The 20,146-nt window shown below is 48.0% G+C and overlaps 1 protein-coding gene across 2 annotated transcripts in view; it reads right to left on the bottom strand.

Annotated features, from left to right (window-relative positions):
- EPHB2 (EPH receptor B2) overlaps window positions 1–20,146 on the bottom strand; it is a 130,847-nt gene that overhangs the window by 21,487 nt on the left and 89,214 nt on the right. For both annotated transcript variants that reach the window (XM_040533402.1, XM_040533403.1), the window contains exon 6: window positions 3,002–3,126. In XM_040533402.1, coding sequence (XP_040389336.1) covers window positions 3,002–3,126 — 125 coding nt within the window. The remainder of the gene's footprint in view (window positions 1–3,001; window positions 3,127–20,146) is intronic.

Genomic DNA, 20,146 nt, shown 5'->3' with positions numbered 1-20,146 from the left:
TGGCAGGAATGTATTTCTCCAAGTGTGCAGTCAGACTTGGAGGCTTGGAACTGCTGATGGCATATCACTCTGCAGCATAACGCACAGCAGCTCTGCAAATGCCTGAGACTCCACTATTTACAGTGTTCAGGAACAGTTTTATCCATGTAGGCCTGGCACTGAAGGTGCTTGGGTGTCATTGGGGTGACTAGTACTTAGGCTAATGACAATGAAAAGCTCCAGTACAGGTACTTAGATTAAAAGATCAAGAAAAGATTTTCTCACACAAAACTTACTGTCTTGTTTGCCTGAGCAGGCCTCAACACTCCCTTGGACCTTTTCCCAGGGAGGCGAGGAGAGAAACAGGTCAGCAAGTGTTTACAGTTTTAGTGCCCAAGGGCTTGGATGAAACCTCCCAGGCCTTTGGATGGCATTAATGTGGTTGTTTTAAAATCATTTGTCCAACTGTTCGAGGGAACCTCATCCCCATAGACCCTCATCCAGGAGGACTTTAAATTGAACGCCATAGGTACGCTTACGATGATTTATAGGCTAGGAAAATGACATCTGTCTGTCTCAGGAAGCTGTGTTCATGCCTGTGCTCTCTTTTAATCCCCTCTTGCAAGGAAAGAGCATTTACATGTCTCCACAGTCCCATAGCTGGAACCAGGGTGAGTGCAACTCCAGTATAATCACTCTCCTCAAAACTCCCTAGCACCTTCCATGAAGCCAAGCTGGGTAAAACTTTAGAATGGCTTGCCAAATCTCTTATCAAACCCACTCTTTCCCTTTGGCATATTGCTCAGACATCATTGCTTCAGCAACCTGCTTGTTCACTTCAGACACTGCTCTTTTACCCTTCTGAGCTTCTCTGGCATGTCCAGGGCATCCCAAGAGGTTTAAAGTCTATGGCCCTTTGCTGTTTCTCCTGCCTTGCTTTTGCAGGGCTTTTCCTGCTGATTTTGGTTTGAGTTTGGAAATCCTAATTCAAAATAACATACTTCTAACTTTGTGATAGATTTGATCTTGAGTCCTCATCTGATTTGCCTTCCTCTAAGCCAAATCTAAGCAGAAATCCAAGGCTGATCTACAAAGAGTTTCTTGAAACACACGTAGCCTGTGAAATGCCCAAGGGATTTGCAGAAGTGGCTTCTAATAAGTCATGTTTTATCAGCCAAGAAAAAAAAAAGCAAAGAAAAATGTCAACCAGCTTAATCTGGCAGACAGCTGCTCTGTGCGTGTCAACAGCAGCAATCTGCTGTGGTTCCTGAAGCAAACAGTGCCACACATACAAAGCTAGCCCATAGCTGGATACCAACTAATAACACGTATGAATTTCAGCCCCATTAGGAAGGATGCTCAGAGGTGGTAGGAGGGCCCTGCTGGCCACTCTGGGGATGGATCCATGGGGCCCGCAGCTCCCAGAACCTTCTGGGGTGAGAAATGAGTGACTGTATGGATAGCAGCAGTCTGGGTGTTAGCAGAGAGGTTGTGGCTCTGACGAAGCTGCCTCTTCAACACTCAAGACACTATGGGATGGCAAAGGAGGAGGAGAGTTAGTGAATCCAGAACTGATCCATAGTAAAATATCCTGCATCCAAAGCAGTGATCAGCTGAAGCATTTGAATACATTGGCTGCTGCTGACCGCTACCAGATCAAATCTTGTGTGTGCAACTGGGACTTCAGAGTAAAGGCTAACAAAGAGTAGTTTATGGACATGCCTTCTGAGAATGACATACGACTTTGTGGAGATAAAGACACACTTTTCTTCTTCAACCAAAGCACTGGCAAAAAAAAAAAAGTTATACCAAGATGTTCAAATACCAGGACAGAGAGAGCTGCAGCAACAGTACTTGGGGCAGCTGGTGCTGTCCTCTCTGCCAGTGCCAGCACCCTCCCAGGAATCGAGTGCCAAGAAAACCATTGCACAAATGTGGCTTGGGCTGCTTGTCCTTGTGATCAGGAACAAACTGTGTCCAAATCTCTGACAACGGGGAGATTACCTTATACATGATTACCTTGTGGTTGGCTGCCAAGAGAGGCTACGAACAGCAGGTTCCCCTTTAGTCAAAAACTCCCTCTGTTTACAGCCTCCCCCAGAAAACCAAGGGGAAGGGGGAGAAAGAAAGAGGATGAGATTAAGAGAAAGACTGGGAGAAAGAACTCCTTGAGATCATTCTGCGTGTCCCCAGGGAAAGGACCCCTCTTGCTTTCCAGATCTGTCTTGTTACTTTCTCATTCATCTTGCCACATATTCTGGGATCATTTCCAAGGGTCAAATAAAAGGCTGTGATTTATGCAATATAGGTCAGGACCTATTTAACAGCCTACAAAGAAGCTCCCCCACCTCCCCATTTTCCCTCTGGCTCTTGGTGATGAGAAAATAGGTCACAGGCAGGCAGTGGGGGGGATTAATCATTTCTTCCAGCAACTGCTGGGAAAAAAAAATCAGTTCCATTTAATCATAAAGCTTTTTAATTAGTTAGTTTGCATTTTTAACATATAGTTTATAAGCTCTTGTGCAAGGGGGCAGACTCTTGGAAGGAGAAATCTCCTGCTTACCAGTCCCCACCTCCCCTGGGTATCACAGATGAAGTTCACCAGCCATGCAGAGCTTGGCAGGTCCTGGGACCAACATCAACATGGTCTTCAGGTCCCTCAGCGGCCACACAGCTCCAGACCCGCAGGACACCACTCCTCCATAGGGAGGAGGTGGAAGGGACATGCTCCTCAGGGACGAAAGAGTCAGAGCTGTGTGATCCCTACACATCAGCCTCCCCCCGAGTCGAATCAGTAGTGCAATATGTTCCTTACATGCAGTGCCTAAGCATCAGGCAGGGTCACCTGGGGCCACACTGGGCTCCAAAAGGTTGACAGCCAGTGCCACCCACATGGCCAGCTGCAGCGAGAGAAATAACCTCCTCAGTAGTGGTTAGACAAATGCAGTAGCCAGTGTATGCTCTTTGCGCCACCTCCTCTCCCAAAACCCTGCAGCTGAACCCTGCCAAGGTCCTGCAGTACCTTCTCATAATATTGTAGCTCGTAATCCAGGATGACTCCATTGGGTTGGTCAGGCTGAGACCACGAGAGGGTAATGCTGTCCACAGTGCGGCTCACCTGGTGCATGATAGACACAGCTGAAGGAGCTGGAAGAGAGAGAGAGAGAGAGAGAGACCTCAGTCAGATGCTGGTGTGGACACAACCCATATCCCTTCACTGGACGCAGGCAGGCGTGTTATTGCCATTTGGAGCTACTGACTTTTCTTCCAGCAGTGGCAGGGCTCTCCAAGTGTCAGGAGATCCCGGATTCTGCTGTTTAAAGGGAGCAGTTAGGGTTTCCACTGATCAATAAGAGTTCATAATTAGAAACCATGTAGGGGAGCATCTCTAACAGCAAAACTGGAAAGAGACCATTCCCAGGCAAAATGAGCCTAGGTTTGTAGCAAACAGAGCCTTATTCCCCTGGAAAAGTTCTACAAGCCCAGTAATATGCAATCCTCTCTGCTTGCCACGGAGAAGTAGGAGGTTTTGTACTTTTAAATTTGCACAGAGAAGGTTTATAAGGCATAGACAGATGCAGGAAGCAAGCAGCTTCTCTCCTCTTTGGTATGCTGGGTCTGCAAGTTGAACATGCCAATCAAGGGAGGTGCACAGAGCAGCCTGAGCATGCAACATAAACCTGACCTGACATGCTGACAATGGTGAGTTCTCTTCCTTGTCAGAATGCCCTGGAAATAGTACATCCAGAGACTTTTCCCACCAAGTACAACGGGACCTTCCAGCAGCTCCTCAGACAATCCAGCCAGCTGTCCACCCCTGGCACTGCCATGCACTGCCCATGAGGCTTGACACATGGCTGGAACATTTGAGCCATTCTGATCCTGTTTGCTGTGGACCAGGGCAGGTGAACAAGCAGCCCGGATTGCTTCAGATCTGTTTAGCTTGGGTGTTGATTGCAGAGATGCCGCAGCACTGCAGGTACCATCCTACAGCTCTCTGCCTGTGCTAAAGGAGCTGACACACACTGATGCCTGTGCTGACTCCTCTTCTGTGGCTGATACTGGTGAGCTGAGCGTCCTTCCCACCCTGCACCCAGACTGCTGGTGGCACTTCCAACACAGCCTCCACTGATGTTAGACTGGAGGCTACTCCACACCTCAAAAAGCAGCAAACCCAGACTTGGAGAGTGATAACTCCAGCACAGTGTCAGCCCTGGCAAGCCTGACAGAGCAGGCTCAATGCATCAGCAGCTTCAGGGCAGAGGGGAAGCCTCAGGGGTGGGAGAGGACTAGAAAGTGGTAGTGAGAAAGCTTCCCCATCACTCACGTTCCAGGCCTGTTACAAATGGGTGCAGAGAGGCTTGCACTGAGAAGTGCTTTTACCAGGTCCAAACCTTTCAATATTTCATGGAAGAACGACTCACTTGACACCCACTCTGGGAAACAGCTTGGAGGAGAGGCGCAGAAAGTAAAGCTCACCCACCTCCAGCCTGGTTTTCCTTGGCATCATGAGCAGTGACTGAAACCATGCCAGCTGAGGATGTGCATTCACAACAATAGTAGGACTGCACTGACTCAACCAGCGTGGCTACAGCACAGTTCTTGCACAGCACTATACCAAACTACAGCTGAGATACTCCTCTCAAAAAATACCAACAAAAGCTATTCTTTCTGATCCACCACCTTTGCCACTTCACTGCTGGTTAGCTGGATTTAGAACACTGCATCTGCCAGCCTGATCAAAGTGTGTCTGTCGAGGAGAACAGGGAGGCAGGAGTGGGTAAAGCAAAATCTGCCACCATGCTGCTGCACCACTTGCCTTCATCTGCCCTGGTTGCCCCAGTTTTGAAGAAAGGTATAATGGTGGGTCAGCCTCAGCAAAGTATTGGTGATCTCTGGTTTTGTCCAGCAATTATTCAAACTGAATGAGGGCAGAGAACAGATGCCGAGGCCAAAGCATCACCTCCTCCCAAGCTCCAATTCCTCGATCCTTTTCTGGTCAAATCTAGGCTTTTGAGACACAAACTCATTGCTCGCCAGTCTCTGGTGATGCATCTCAGAGATGATACTCTCTGTATCATCTTACACATTCTCTTTCTTCCTGATATACAGCGCATCTTTCTTCCCTCCTTATTGCCCCAGTCCCACTCCTTCTTCAAGGCCCAAATTTACAAACTCCTGGGATTAGTTTCTCATGCTGGTGCTCAGATGAAACACAGGTAACGTTTCTGGGGCCTGTCAGCTGGTGCCAGAACTTGCTTTTCACATCAGCACAGATTTCATAGGATATCTGCAATCTCCAAGAAAGCACTTCTCTTGGTGGAGAAAGGCTTTGGAAAGAAGATGTGACCAAGCTATGGATTGCCCTGCAGCAGAGATTGGGTTTTGATGGGGATGAGTACACAGCCTGTGGGCTCTCTCGTACATCTGAACTGCACGTGCTCTGTGGACTGATCCCACAGTCATACACGCTTTCCCAGGACAGAAGCCATGTGTACCCAGAGCTGTCCCACCACAAAACTGGGAGGTGACCATGCCCCAGGAATCAGACACAGGTTCAACGGTTGACCTCGCAACCGGAGAAGGTATGCTCTTCTACTTCCATGCATTACCTGCCAACCTGGAGGGGCATGGCTTTTGCAAGGCTGCTCCTGCTTCTCCAGGGAATGCTGAGGACGCTAAAAAAGATAACAGCTAGAGCAGCATGTGTGTAAATCACTTGTGACCCCGCCCATGGCCCAGATGCCTGAGAACTTGGTGAACATGTGCTAGTGCTGTGGTTTAACCCGGCAGGCAGCTCAGCATCACACCGCTGTTTGCTCACTCCCCCTGTAGTGGGATGGGGGACAGAACTGGGGGAAAAAATGTAAAACTAATGGGTTGAGATAAAGACAGTTTAATAGGACAGAAAATGATGGGATAATAATAATAATAATAATAATAAAAAATAATAGAATATACAAAACAAATGATGCACAAGGCAATTGCTCACCACTTGCTGATTAATGCCCAGCCAGACCGTGAGCAGCAGCAGCACTCCCCCGGCCAACTTCCCTCAGTTTTATTGCTCAGCATGATGCCGGATGGTGTGTGGGACATCCCTTTGGCCAGTTTGGGTTAGCTGTCCTGGCTGTGTTCCCTCCCAGCTCCTTGTGCACCCCCAGCATCCCCGCTGGCAGGGTGGTATGGGAAACCAGAAGTCTTTCACTTAGAGTAAGCACTGCTCAGCAACAACTAAAACATCAGAGTGTTACCAACATTGTTCTCATCCCAAATCCAAAACACAGCACCACGCCAGCTACTAGGAAGATGATTAACTCTGCCCCAGCTGAAACCAGGACACCTAGCCTGGCTCACGGAGTTAAACGGTGGGGCTCAGTGCTTGCCTAGTCCAGTTGAGAGACATTTAAAGCCACTTCTAAAAGGGCACCACAAATGCTGTCACACCTTGAGATGCTTCACACAATGCCCCGGGAGCTTGTGATAGATGGTGCTGCAAATGGGGAATCAAAACTTAAATACAGTCTCAAAAGCACCCCTGAAATTTACCTCTGCTCTGTTTTGGGAACAGCAATGTATAGTCCCTGTGCTGGCCTCCTGCATATATGGGAGTACACCCAAGACCAGAAAAACTGTACCCAACAGCAGGACGACATGAAATAAGCCTTAATGAGGCAAATACACAACATCTTAGGGTGGAGGCAGGTGAGATGAATGACTACAGCAACGTCAGCTCTTTTCCTACAACTGGGGTGAAGGTATCTCAGGATAAGCAGGAACCTCCACTATTGCATCTTCTCAGTAACTGTTCTTGTTATCAGAGACATCAGGAAAATGTCTGATAATAAAATCACAGAAATAATCAGGTCAGGAGTGACCTCTGGAGGTTTCTAGTCCAAATGGCTGCTCCATGATGGGTATCATAGAATCATAGAACAGCTTGGGTTGGAAGGCACCTCAAAGATCACCCAGCTCCAACCCCCCTGCCATGGGCAGGGACGCCACCCACTAGATCTGGTTGTCCAGGGCCTCGTCCAGCTTCATCTTGAACACCTCCAGGGATGGGGCATCCACAACCTCTCTGGGCAACCTGTGACAGTGCCTCACCACCCTCTGAGTGAAGAATTTCCTCCTAACCTCTAATCTAAATCTCCCCTCGTTTAGTTTAAAATCATTCCCCCTTGTCCTGTCATTATCTGACTGAGCAAAAAGTCCCTCTCCATCTTTTTTATAAGGCTGAGCAAAGATAGCAAAAGACTCAAAATATCTAAGCTGACTTTTCTGAACTGTTGTTTCTGAATAAGCTACACAGAGGTTACTTCCATTGGGTTTCTGAGTGTTTCAAAGGAAAGATATAACAAACTGCAAAAAGGAGAAGGACAAAAAGAAAAAAGTTTTTGTTCTTTCAGCCTGCTTTGTGCCAAAGTACTGCCCAGAGAACAGCTGGACTGCTAATGCCAAAGATTCAATGGCAGCACTTAACCTGGCAGAGACGGATCCGTCACCTTATTCCATGTACAGTGACTTCTCTTTGTTGCCTTGTGACAACAGAGTGACCAGTTCCAGGTGCAAGCTTTGCTCAGTGCCAGACACTCCCTTAAACATTGTAAGGTTCTCCCTTACTCATGGGAGGGGTTTGAATTCATGTGGATGCTGGAGAAGGGACCTGCCCTGTGACACATAAAGCAGATCAAATTTGGAGCACCCCAGGTCTCAGAGCCACCATCACTTTGGATGTGTAAGCAGGGGCAGGTTTATCCTGAAGGTGTCTCCAGGTGTATGCATACAGCAACAATCCAAAATATAAACAGAGTTGCATTTCCACAGTAGGGGGAACCTTTCTTTGCTTGATTGAAACCCTTGGACCCCACATCACTGTGAGGCAAAATGAATAATTCAAGTTCCTGAAAGGCACTTTTCTACATCATCGTTATCTGGTACGGCCTCAGATTCTTTGGATGCCTCTTAGCAGAGCCCTGTGGCTGGAGAAATAAACCTTGCCAAAACCGCTGCTGGAGTGTAAAACATGCTTAATGAAAATCTGCTGATGTAAAAAGGCAGATGACCTGTCCCCTGCTGTAACAAAACCTGCAGTGTATTGTGAGGGGTGGCAGCAAACACCTCTCATGTTATGACCTCCCCGGTGCAGAAGCATGGAGGAATGTTAGGGATACTTCTACAGACTTCACCCTAAGCATCTGTACTGCCACACAACACCGAGCACAGCCAGATCCTCATCTTGGCTGGGGCTTGGAGCTTTTGCAATTAATCCAATAGGTTGGATAATATGGATGAACTGGCTTCCCTGGCTCAGGGGCAGCTCTGCCTGTAAAAGAGTCTGGATAAATCTACAGATGTGTTTTTTGGTGGTGTTTTGTTGTTGTTTTTTTGTTTGTTTGTTTGTTTTTATGGCCCACACTCAGTGCAAGCAGCTGCCTGAGTTCACTAACTGGAAACACATGAGAAGGACAGGGTTCAAGACATACTTCTCTCTCAGGTCTTGACAGTAGAGCCACATACCTGTAACCTCCCCGAAGGAGAGGTATAACCACTGAGTTTTGCCAATACTGTAATGACAGCTAAACCAGCAGTGTCCTCACCAGCCACTCCAGACTAATGCTCCAAGAGCATGCCTGGACCACAGAGCTCCTCCTGCCTTGAGCAATGCCCCTTGCAGTCCTATGGTGAGGTGTCTCTTGGAGCCGGGACATCCTTCCCTCAGTGCTCTGCCCCTCTCACTTCCAGCCTTCCTGGCTGGAGACACCTGAGACTGGAGTGAAAGTCTGGATGGAGGATCTGAACTGGATTCCTCGTCACCAGCAGGCTGGACTGTAGCCCAAAGCAAAGAGCTCTCACCGCATAGCATATCAGGACAACTGCACTGGCATACTTCAGGAGCCTTCATGGAAAGATTAGGATCATACGTCCTGCTTGACTGAGCATCTCCAAAGAAAAGTCAAACGCCTACTGGGGCGGAAACATAAAGTCATAACTTGATTTGGCAACAGAAGCACCAGAACCACAAGGCTGTTCAGTCCACTGAGTATTTAACATTTACATAAGCAGTGGAGCAGCTTCAATAGCACAGAAGGAAATGCTTCACGCACATGCAAAGGTTAGTCTTTGTGACTTAGACCCACCAGCGTCAAGGTGGGTCTGAAAGACATCCTGCATAAGCACTCAAACTTAGAAAAAGGGAAATGGGCAAGGAAAGGCCTCCTTTCCTCCTCTGTCTGTGTTTTGTACCATAGACGTGCTGTGGACTAAGTTTGCCAATGAGAAAGAAACCTGGCATCATGGTGCTTGGTACCTCCCAGGGCAGTGTTTCTAGCCTACGTTATCAGCTCAGGTGCCTTACTTGTGTATAGCTGAAGCTCAAGGGACCTTACTGGGGAGACAGAGGAACCAGGTGCCTCCTCACCTAGCAGAGTGGAGCTGTGAAGGCTGAAGGGTGAGACATTTGCTTGTTGTTGAAAATGATAAGTCCACCATGCCTCTTGGGAGGTTTTCCTCATTGTTACTTGCCATGTTCTAAAATGCATATTTTATTTTCAGGTTGAAATTAATGGACTTCAGCTTCCAACTGCTGGATCTTTTCTTCTTCTGCTAGCTTTGTCACCATGAAATTGAATTGAAAGATCATTAAAACATTTTCTTTTCATCTTCTTTTCTATTACCTAGCTAGCTAGAGTTTGCTGAGTGCTTCACAGATTTATCTGCTTACTTATCAATCTGATAACTCTTTTCTGAAACTTTTCCAATATTTTGTTAAACTCCTTTTCAAATCTAAACCTCAAAACTGATCTCAGTAGCCACTAATTGTCTCTCTTAACTACAGACAGCAAAGAATCATAGAATGGTTTGGGTTGGGAGGACCTTAATGATCATCTAATTCCAACACCATCCACCAGATCAGGTGGATAGGATATCGTGAGGGACAGTGCCAAATGCCTTGCACAAGTCCAGGTAGATGATAGCAGTTGCTCTTCCCCTACCACCAGTGCTGTAACCCCATCATAGAGGGCCACCAGGTTTGTCAGGCACGATCTGCCCTTAGTGAAGCCATGGTGCCTGTCACCAATCTTCTCTTTATTTCCCATGTGCCTGCACATGGTTTCCAGGAGGATTTGCTCCATCATCTTGCCAGGCACAGAGGTGAGACTGACTGGCCTGTAGTTTCCCAGGCCTTCCTTTTTTTCCTTTTTAAAATGCGAGTTATGTTTCCCCTCTCCCAGTCAGTAGGAACTTCACCAGACTGCCATGACTTCTCAAATACGATGGACAGTGGCTTAGCAGCTACATCCACCAGTTCCCTCAGGACCCGCAGATGTATCTACTCGGGTCCCATGGACTTGTGCACCTTCAGGCTCCTGAGATGGTCTCAGACCTCATCTTCTCCTACACGGGGCAGTTCATCATTCCTCCAGTTGCTGCCTTTGCCTTCTGGGGCCTGGGCCATGTGGCTGGAGCTCTTGTTGGTGAAGACTGAGGCAAAAAAGTCATCGAGTACCTCAGCCTCCTCCATACCCCAGGTGACCTGGTCTCCCATTTCCTTCCGGAGAGGGCCCACGGTTTCCCCTAGTTGCCAGTGGTTTTTAGTAGGCCTGACTCCAAGTGATGTGACACTGTGTAAAAAGCCAACTACAGAGTAGATAAAGTCCACAGCAAATCAGCACCACTTCAGAGCCTGTAGAGCCCCAGTACTGCTGAAAAACCACAGAAAGTCACACTGTGCAGGCTGGGAGGTTGCTGCTGTAAAGGGAATACAACTGGATGGGACACTACCACCAGCCACAGCAAGGCTACAGGGAGCTGCCTGCAGGCTCGGACTCCTCAGGCAGCATTTTTTGGCTTTTTGATGGGGGAGTTTGGTATGACTGTGTGGCTCCAGCCTCTGGAATGCCAGGGAACATCAGGATCTTTCCACATTTTCTCATTCGTGATCTATATATCTACTTAAAATGCTGCCAGTTGCAATCTGCCACCCATTTTGCAGCTAGCCCCCCACCTCTTCCACTTGCCAGGCCTGCAGGCTCAGCCTTCCACTCGTTGCCTGTTTGTGGGTCAGCGCTGTTGAGACCACGGTGTAATCAAAGTGTCTCCATTCCTCTTCTGGATTAGCTGGAAGAGTCAGGTTACAGGCAGCAAAACCGCTATCTCTGATCACTTTAATACCACTAACCCATGTTATGTCAGACAGAGTCAACATTTGCTCTGGAAAACACTCATGACAGAGAGAGCAAAGCCCATCCAGCCCATGGCCTCTCCCCAGCAACACTTTGAAATTACCCTGGGGAAAGAAGAGGTGAACAGCTGGGAGTTTTCCAGCATCTCTTTGGAGCCCTTCTGACAGATCTTGGTCCCTGAAGTATCAGGTTACTGGACAGGGAACTGCTTTTATTATTAGAGGGTCAGCAGGGAATTCTGGCATTTTCAATTACCCGCCTGCAGAAGCGGCTGTGATCTGGGGTCAGGATTAACTGCATGACCTTCAGCTGAAGACAGAGTGGCAGGGAAATGCACCATGATGCTGCAAGGCACCAGCTAGTCCAGAGGCCAAGGGACAGAGCTGTAAACGGGGAGACAGGGAGAAGGCTGCTGACAGAGCATCTGGCAGCAGATGCCTGAACTACTGCAACTGCCCTGCAAATGTGACAAAAGCAGATACTTGGGAAACCTACTGGGAAAAGTGGGATAGCTTCTCTTTTAGTGCATTTACCCAGGGCTTCAACTTTACTGGGTGACCCAGGTTGCTCCAACACAGCTGACAGGCCCTCTGACGTGGGGAGTGGGATCCCCCGTAGTATCACAGCAGCACATTCCCCAGTACAGTGCTCTTGGGATGCCCAGAAGTCTCATCTGTTTCTTCGCTCCGTGCCCTGCACAACTTGAGCAGCTCACTCTGGTGAGACTAACGGGCGATGCCACGCAGCATCAAGGACATTGCTGTGATCAGTCATGGAGCACGGGTTGCTCCAACCGTGAAGCCACAGGGCCTGGTGACATCTAGGCTGGGATCCAGGCTCCAGCGGCACTCAAAAAGGTTTCAAATGACAGAAAGACACAATGCTCCCATGCAAGGATGCAGGCAGGTAAAATATGTATGTATGCCTGCCTCCCTGTAGGGCTTAGGTGAAGTCTGAAGGATGATCTTCCTGCAATTACTGTAAAAGACAGCTGTCCTGGGATTGCGATGGAAGTACGCAGGAGGCCGAGCAGACCTAGGGCTGATTCCCCTTCATTCTAACTTAGTTCCCTTCTGAGAGTTTTGGGGACCCATACTTCTTAAACGGGACAGAGAGAAAAGCCAGGACAACTCACTCGGTGCTTCCCCACAGACCTGAGTGTCTTGCATCAGTATCACCCAAGGGGAATATAATCCAAATCGGCTCTCCCTCCTTGCTCCGAGATGTCCCAGGCCTACATGGTTCCCAGCAGGTGACTGCCTTCTTAAACCTAAAACTTAAAACCTGCTCCATTTTTCACTGCTCTCTCCTAACATTTAAACACCACAAGCTTTCACATTGCCTGTTCTGAGTACCAAAACAGGGCCCCATGAGACCTCCTGGAGAACAGATCTGAGTTTGAGATGCCTTCCTCTGACATGAGCGCTGAAAGCAACAATGGTAAGTAACACCCTGATGAGGAAGAATGGAAAGGAAGATTTTCCTGATCTGGTATCAATGGCAGCACTGGTGACCCTGCTCTGCATGGCAGGTCTGGCTAGAGAACTCCAGAAGTCCCTGCACCAGCACTACTGTGTTTGTGACTCTTTCCTGCCAGAAGCGTTCATTACTGCTCAAACTATTAAATGTTCATACTTTTGCAATCAATTATCTCCAGCAAAAGTTAGGGAAAGGGATGCAATGTCTCAGGGACAACAGCAGTAAGGCTCTTTAATAAACAACATTCACCCTCAAACCACCAAAAGCCCCAGGACTGGGATATGCACGAGACTTACAAGAGATGTAAAAGGCCACTATTTCACAGCTTGTTAGATTCTTATTTCGGAGGTTTCTGGCCTGTTGCTGGCAAGGTAGCCCCACCAGGCTGATACCTACGTTGTCTGTGTGTGGAGTGCCTAGAAAATGTCCCAGCAAGCCCAGTTCTCAGCCTCTCAAGTTTGTAACAGTGAACGCTGGAAAATCTTAAAAACACAGCAAGGCAGGGCAAAGCTGGGTCCCGGCTCAGGCCCCATCTGGATCAACAAAGCCTTTGGTGTGAATTATAGCCTTTAAAGGAGTTCCTAATACCGCAAGCCCAGTAACTTGGCTCAGACAGAAGAAGGCTTTTGGCTGTCTTTATGGTCTTTGTTTAATCGAGTTTGTAGCCTTCATTTGCATGCTGCCAACCTGCCCGTGGAGGAGGGCTAGGCTTCACTCTCAGCACCAGGAGGAGATACTCCACCGGCACTCCAGGGGACCCAGCATCCAGTCAGGCAGCCTGAGCGAGTGGGTTTGGGGTCACTCAGTGCCAAGGTCGTCCCCACCTCCTGGCCCACTCCTCGCAGGGAAACATCATCTGTTCCAGATCAAGGCAATGGCATCAGCACAAGGCTGGCAGAAAGCAAGAAAGCTGGCAGAAGCCGCCCCTCCAGCCTTCAATAAAATGGCATTTTCTTAGAAAGTGCCTAAATGCAGCCTAAACTGTTCTTAGGAACACACTAATTTTGAAATTGCAAACCTGGAAAACAGACCAGAGAAATATTTCCTGATAAAAGCTTGAAAGAATGATGCCTGCTGCAGTGCAACCCTTTGGACACACTGAGTCTTGCTAATTTGAGACTGAACTTGTTCTGTTGCTCTCTTCCACAGCAGACTCTGCCAGGTTGGGTTCCCTCTGTGTGCTGGGAAATTCTGGAAATGCCAGGTCGCTTTTTTTCTGGAAAGAGCATTTCCTGCCCAGCCCTACCAATGCAGCAGCCTCCTCCACTCTTGCCAGTGGCAGTGATGAGCGTGGACCAGGCAGTGGTAGGACAGGCACAGTGAGGACATTCCTGCCTGAACTGAGCCAGGCAGTGACTTATCATCTTGCACACAGACAGAGGGGACTCCTAAATCACAGGGACCCAGAGATGGGCAAAGGAACAAACAGCCAGGTAGCTACGTTAACCCAATTTGATACAACCATCTATTATGGTCAACATAAATGCACCACTGCTCAGTATTGCCCCCAAGCGTATGCTCAGCTGTTCAAACACTGTGACCCCGAAATATTTGCTAGTGGCACCTCTCCCTGGGTCTGGCCTGTGTCTGCAGCCTCACATACCTGCCTCTGGTATCTTCGCCTGCGCAAGTGCTGGCACTCAGTGCCTTGTGCACAGGCAAGCAATTAGCACTCAAGATTGTTTGCCAAGTGGAAGCAGTAAAGATAAATCACCCCTCTTGAACACATAAGCAAAAGGTGAGCACCTGAGCCACTCTCTGTTGGCTCCCAGCACTCACACACAGCAGGGATGGCAGCACGTTGCAGGGAGAGGGAAGCAATGATTCATCAGAGAGGACTTTCCACCCCCATCCATCATGGATGAGCTTTTGTTTCCTACACAATGTCAGATCCAGATGCTATGGAACAGTTTTCTGAAGCCCCAGGTAGGTGTGCAAAAAAAATGATCCTCAAACTCAAACTCACAAAGTAATTTATGCAACAGGGGAACCTGGGAGTCAGCAAGCAGAGGAGCCCACAGAGCTGCTAGTGGGAGGAGGAGAGCATCTGCTAGGACAGCACTAGCCATGCAGCTTATACCCTGCTTTGCCAGCATCCCTCCAACTGTCCACCACAGAGGCAGAAAGAGGAGTCCTGAAGAGCCAGTAGCTGGCAAATTTCCTACCATCTGGGAGCTCTGGCTCCAGGCAGTCTCCAGTGGCAGAGGTGGGCAGCAAATGTCAAGCTACATCAGATTTTAGTGGCAATGGCCCAGTGTCTGAGGCAGCCAGGGTGAAAGTGGGAGTTGGGGATGAAGAGGAGGGTATGGGACATACCCTCCCGTAGTAATGGGCAGTGGGAGAAGGACTGGAGAGCCAAGACAGCAGGCTGCAGGGCTGTGGTGCGGTCCTGCTACCACAACACAAGCTGTGGATGAACTTTGCTTTCACTGAGACATTCCTGTGTAGGCAGTGTCCACAGACAAGAAGGTTCAATTGCTGTTTGTGCCAAGGAAAGAGGGGAAAGACAAAGAGAAATGGAAGACAAGGTATTTGTAAACAGGCCAACTCACTCCTTTCCATGTAGAGCATTGTGAGGACCTGTTCTTGCTAAGGGTGTAGGCCTGGCTAGCATAGATGGCTACTTGGTTCCATACAGAGCGTAAGATCTGGCTGTTTATGTCAGATAAGGGAAGTAGCCATGGGGATGCCAAGCTTTCAGGTGGTTTTGGGTTTGGGGAGCAGGCCAAGCTGTCAGAGAAGCACATACAGTGAAGCCTCCCAAAGAAGAAAGGGACCTCAGGAATAACCCTAAACACTCCTGCTTGCCCTATCACACAGGCAAACAGGCTTCTACCCTGGCTCCTCTACATGGGAGATGGCTCCACAGCTCAGGAAATTTCTGCTTTTCTACCTTTCTAACAGTATCACCAGGCAATCTGTACCATCTGCTTGTCCTTCTGCTTTAATAGCTCTTCTGCCTTTTTGGTGTCCCTCCAGCCTACCGTATCCTTACAGGCAGCAATTAAATCTCCTTCACCAAGACTAAAGACACAAAGCCTTGTTGGTCTCCTCTTTGTAACGTGAGTTCTCCTGGGTCCCACTCACCTTATTGGCCTTTCTCTGTACCTGGTACCAGCACAGTCCAGCTCTCTTGAACATGGGTAACCAGGCGTATATGTAGTGACCATCTGAAGTTTCGCTCTGATTTTTTAAATGGCAGTGAGATTTCACGACAGCTGGTGTACATACCTTGCTGTATGCAGTCCAGTCTTGCATTCCAAGTAATTCCCAACTGTAGCCAGCTCAGGACAAGGCTAGGAGCAGCTCAAGAGAGAACAGGAGATGCACGACTCCTGATTAGTGTCTGGAAGAGCATGTGCCACTGCTGTGTATCCCTCTGAGGGAGGAAGCCAGACAGGTCTTCTGATGCAAAATGTAAGTGAAAAGGTAAAAACAAGAGTCCATGTGTCCCATGTGTATGGCCTCAAGTTGTGAATTCAGCAGTAAAGCTCATGGACCTCAGCTACGAGGGATTTTTTTCTTAGTTGAAGGTAAGGGAAAATTCCTCCCTTCTGGTGCTCCCAGGATCTGTCCCACCTGTGCTTCATTATTCGTGTCTGAATTCCCCACCCTTTGCATAAGGACCATACTGGGTTCAGTCCAGCCACAAGACATCCATGGCAGACAGAAGTGCAGTGGCGTGGTCCACGCACTTGCTTTCAACCATTGAAACTGTCAGCTGTCCTTGAGCTCACAGGCACCACGGGACAGCCTGGTCCTATAGACAATACCTGGCTGGGATGCAAGCATTTGGGCAGTGATATCTACCACGATGCAGAGACTGAAACCCTAACAATGTCTGACATGAATCTAGTGCACTGGTATGAGCTGTACATCTCCCTAGCCAAAGGCCCCACGTCACAACATACTGATCTAACCATAATAATAATGCAAATAAACAGAACAAGTTATCTGTACCCACACGATAAAGGAGAGGATGGGCCACTGAACTCTGCTGCCTGCTGCAGATGCTTCTCCTGATCAGTTTATTAGGAACAAATACCTGTTTCTGATGTCAAAGGCTAGCTGGTACTCACAGTGTGGTACTTGTCCCAGAGCTTTATTGCAGCTCATTTGGGTTCTGTTTGCAGCCAAGAGCCTCTGACACTGGAATTAATCATCCCTTATCCTGCATGACAAAAGAGTCCCTCACAAAAGGGACGCATTCTCAAAAATCTGGATGTTCTTGTTCCCCCAAGCACTGGGAGGTCTTGAATTTGTCTGTAGAATCTGGAGATCAGCGCTTTCTCCTCCCTTCTCAACGAGCAGAAGCCACAGCCTGATATCGAGAGCAGCCCTTCCCATGTGCTTTTTAAGACATCCCTGCCCAAGGAGCCCTTTCCCTCCACAAGTTTCCCAGGGCACTCAGCTTGTCCACAGCATGAATGGATCCTGAAAATCCTCCCAGCACCAAGATTTTCCCCCTCCTTAGACCTCCCCAAAGAATAGCCACAAATTAGCAAGCAGAGGCTGTGCGTTACCACAAGTGAGAGGGTTGACACATAGCATGGTCCTTAATTAGTCAAGTGTCATTGTCCCAAGCACTGGGCCATGCTCAGCTCCTTGACCCCTGGCTTCCCTCTGGCTCCTTCACTACTAGGATGCTGGCATGGCTCTCAGCTCTCCTCTCAGCCACCCTCTTGGCACAGATCTCTTGCTCTGGAATGACTGAGAAAAGTTTTTTTTTTTTGTGGCACCATGTATCTGAAACACGGTGTGTTTGTTTTCTTTTGCACATCGTGGTCCTTTAGGACAGGAGTGGATGTGCCAGATGGAAAGTCCTGGACCTCCCTCCTTGGAGAGCTGCTGGGCTTTATGGGTGAGGTACCATTTGGCAACAGGGTGTAACAGGCAGGGAAATGGAGGGTGAGCAGTCTGTGGCAAAAATGCAGCGTGGAGCTTAGGGGTCCTGAAGAAGCTTGCTGAGAAGAGCAAAGAGAAAACACAACCTAGCCTCAAAGGGGACAGAAATGGGGATCACGCAGAGTTTGCTGGAATTGGTAAATCCACTGAGCTGGGTAACACAGACCAGGGAGCAAGGAGGTGGGGGAAAGGGAACATTTCTTCCAAGCCCTCTTTATTTCTCTTGTGCTGATTCTGGTCCTTCATAATTTTTAAAAATTTAAAAATTTAAATTTAATTAAATTTAAATTAATTAAATTTAAATTAAATCTAAAAATTTAAAATTTTTATATTTTAAAAAGGGAAGTATTATACTTTCTGTTCTAACAAAACCTGCCTTTCTGCAGGTTAAATACCTTTGATCGTTTTAAGCCACTCATGTAAGAGAAATATGCAGTAAACCACCTCCCAGCGCAGGCCGATGTTGGCCTTCTCACACGCTCTCTATTGACCAGCCTTCTCCTAAGAAGAGATGGCTTGACCCTTAAGGCTCCTCTCTGCTCTGTCCCTTTGCTGATGGGACTGAAAAGACAATAATGCTATGTAAAGGGCAAACCTGGGTAATCTAAGGCCAGCTAACACAATATCAACACCAGCCAACATGGGACACAAGGCCACAGACTAGGAGGAACTGCAGAGGATCCAACAAAGTGCGACCAAGGCAGTCAGCAGCCTGGAGCAGAAGGCTTACAAACCCCTTACGAACCCTTCTACTGATGAAGACAGTAAGGGTGAATTTAAACGCAGTTACAAGTTAATCTCAGTTACAACTGGTTGGAGAGCAGCTAAAAAAGGGTGGAATCAACTCTTCTCAGCAGGGATAGAGGATGTAACAAGGGGCATGAGCCACAGAGACAGGGTAGAAATTATGAAAAGCATCTGTTCCAGGAGGGTGATGTAGGCCTTGGGGAGTTTACCAGATAGGTGGAGTTCTCTAGAACTCAAGAAAACCAATCTGCTGTTGGTGATAATGCTGCTGCAAACAGGATGGTGAATCACAAGATCTCAGATGTCCCTTCCACAAGCCTTGCTGGGCTATGGACCAAATCAAGAACAGCAGCATGACGGTCGAAGTAGCTCTTGTCAGACTGTCCTGATTTTTCGCATGAACTCAGGAGTTCAGCAGATTAGGTAAAATTAAAACATGTGAGACACTAGGCTCAGCATCAGCATCACCTACAACACATGAAATTAGATTCAAACGAGGTTATTGTAGGAAGACTGCCACTCTACGGGGTCTCACACTGTCCAGCAGAGTGCAGGCAGCACTCTCCATTAAATTATCAGAGATCTAGGGGACGATGTGAAAACTTTGCTGGCAAACCACTTATAAAGTGTTCAAAATGGCAGTGTTGGGGACAACTTCTCTACAGAGCAATGGTCATAACTTGATGGCTGAGCCCATGAAAACCATTATAAGGTTATGCTTGGGTCTGGAAACCCAAATGTAGATGCTGCTTGTAAATGGGGTATTTCATCCAGGGAAGCAGCATCTGAAGGGACCAAGACATTGTCAGAGAGACTACCAGGGAGGTAGGAGCTCATCGCACAGCTGAGTGAGACAGCACAGTCCTTGAATGTGGAAAGCAAACAGTGAGTGGAGAAAGGGAAGTAGATTATTTGTAGTAGTGCTGCTACTGGGTACAATATGTAATTTTAAAAAATGTATGATTGAGAATATGAAAGTGTCCACAAAGAGCTAAAGGAAGAGTCACATTCTGGAAAGCCACCTCATAGTAAGACAGGATGATTGATCTTGGTATCATTGCTTATTTTTCCTTGGGAGTAGCTACTTGCAGTCTGTGTCTACATGAAGAGAAATGTCCTACTGCCACAAGACAACTGCAAAATAAGTTCGGTTGATGTAGATAAAATGTCAGTGAAATCCAGACCAGAAACAAAGTGCATGTTTTAAATGATGGCAGCAATTAATCATTGGAGAGCGAAATAACAGCGATGACTGCTGCTGTCTTTCTCTGGGAGAACAGGAAGGTGAATGGTGTGTCACCTTCTTTGATCTCAAGTTTCTCTTTAGGGTCAGCTCTCACCATGCCACCACAGCCACCAGCTTCACTCCTCCAGTCCCACCCAGTGTTTGCGCTCTGGCCATTCTACAGGGGTTGTTTTCCCACTCTCACACAACAGCTTTTCTCTGGGATGCTGAAGAATTTATGATATCTGAAGGTTAAAGATGCCGCTGCTGCTATGTCAACTCTGCTCACTCTCAAAACACCAAACACAGGTACTGCACCTGTCCCCCAGCAGTCATCCATTTATCCCTGGGTGAACCAGGGTGATTTTGCTTTGCTTTCTAAGGCTAGCTTTCAATATAAAACCATGATTATTGATATTTTCTAAGGCCAGCTTTCGATATACAACCTTCTCATTCACCTGCAGTTGCCGGCTTGACATGTGTTGTCCATGCACAGCCACCCCACCCCAAATCCATCTTTTACAGCTTCTCATGTCCTCAAGCTTTGTGTCCACCAGTGAGTCCAGGTGGGAACAGCACTTCTTGTGATGGTGGTGGGCATCACCTGGCTGCCACAAGAGCAAAA

Source organism: Cygnus olor, chromosome 21 (assembly GCF_009769625.2).
Source record: "Cygnus olor isolate bCygOlo1 chromosome 21, bCygOlo1.pri.v2, whole genome shotgun sequence".
NCBI lineage: Eukaryota > Metazoa > Chordata > Aves > Anseriformes > Anatidae > Cygnus > Cygnus olor.
Note: the sequence above shows the minus strand (reverse complement) of the source record. Positions and strands in the feature narration are given on the sequence as shown.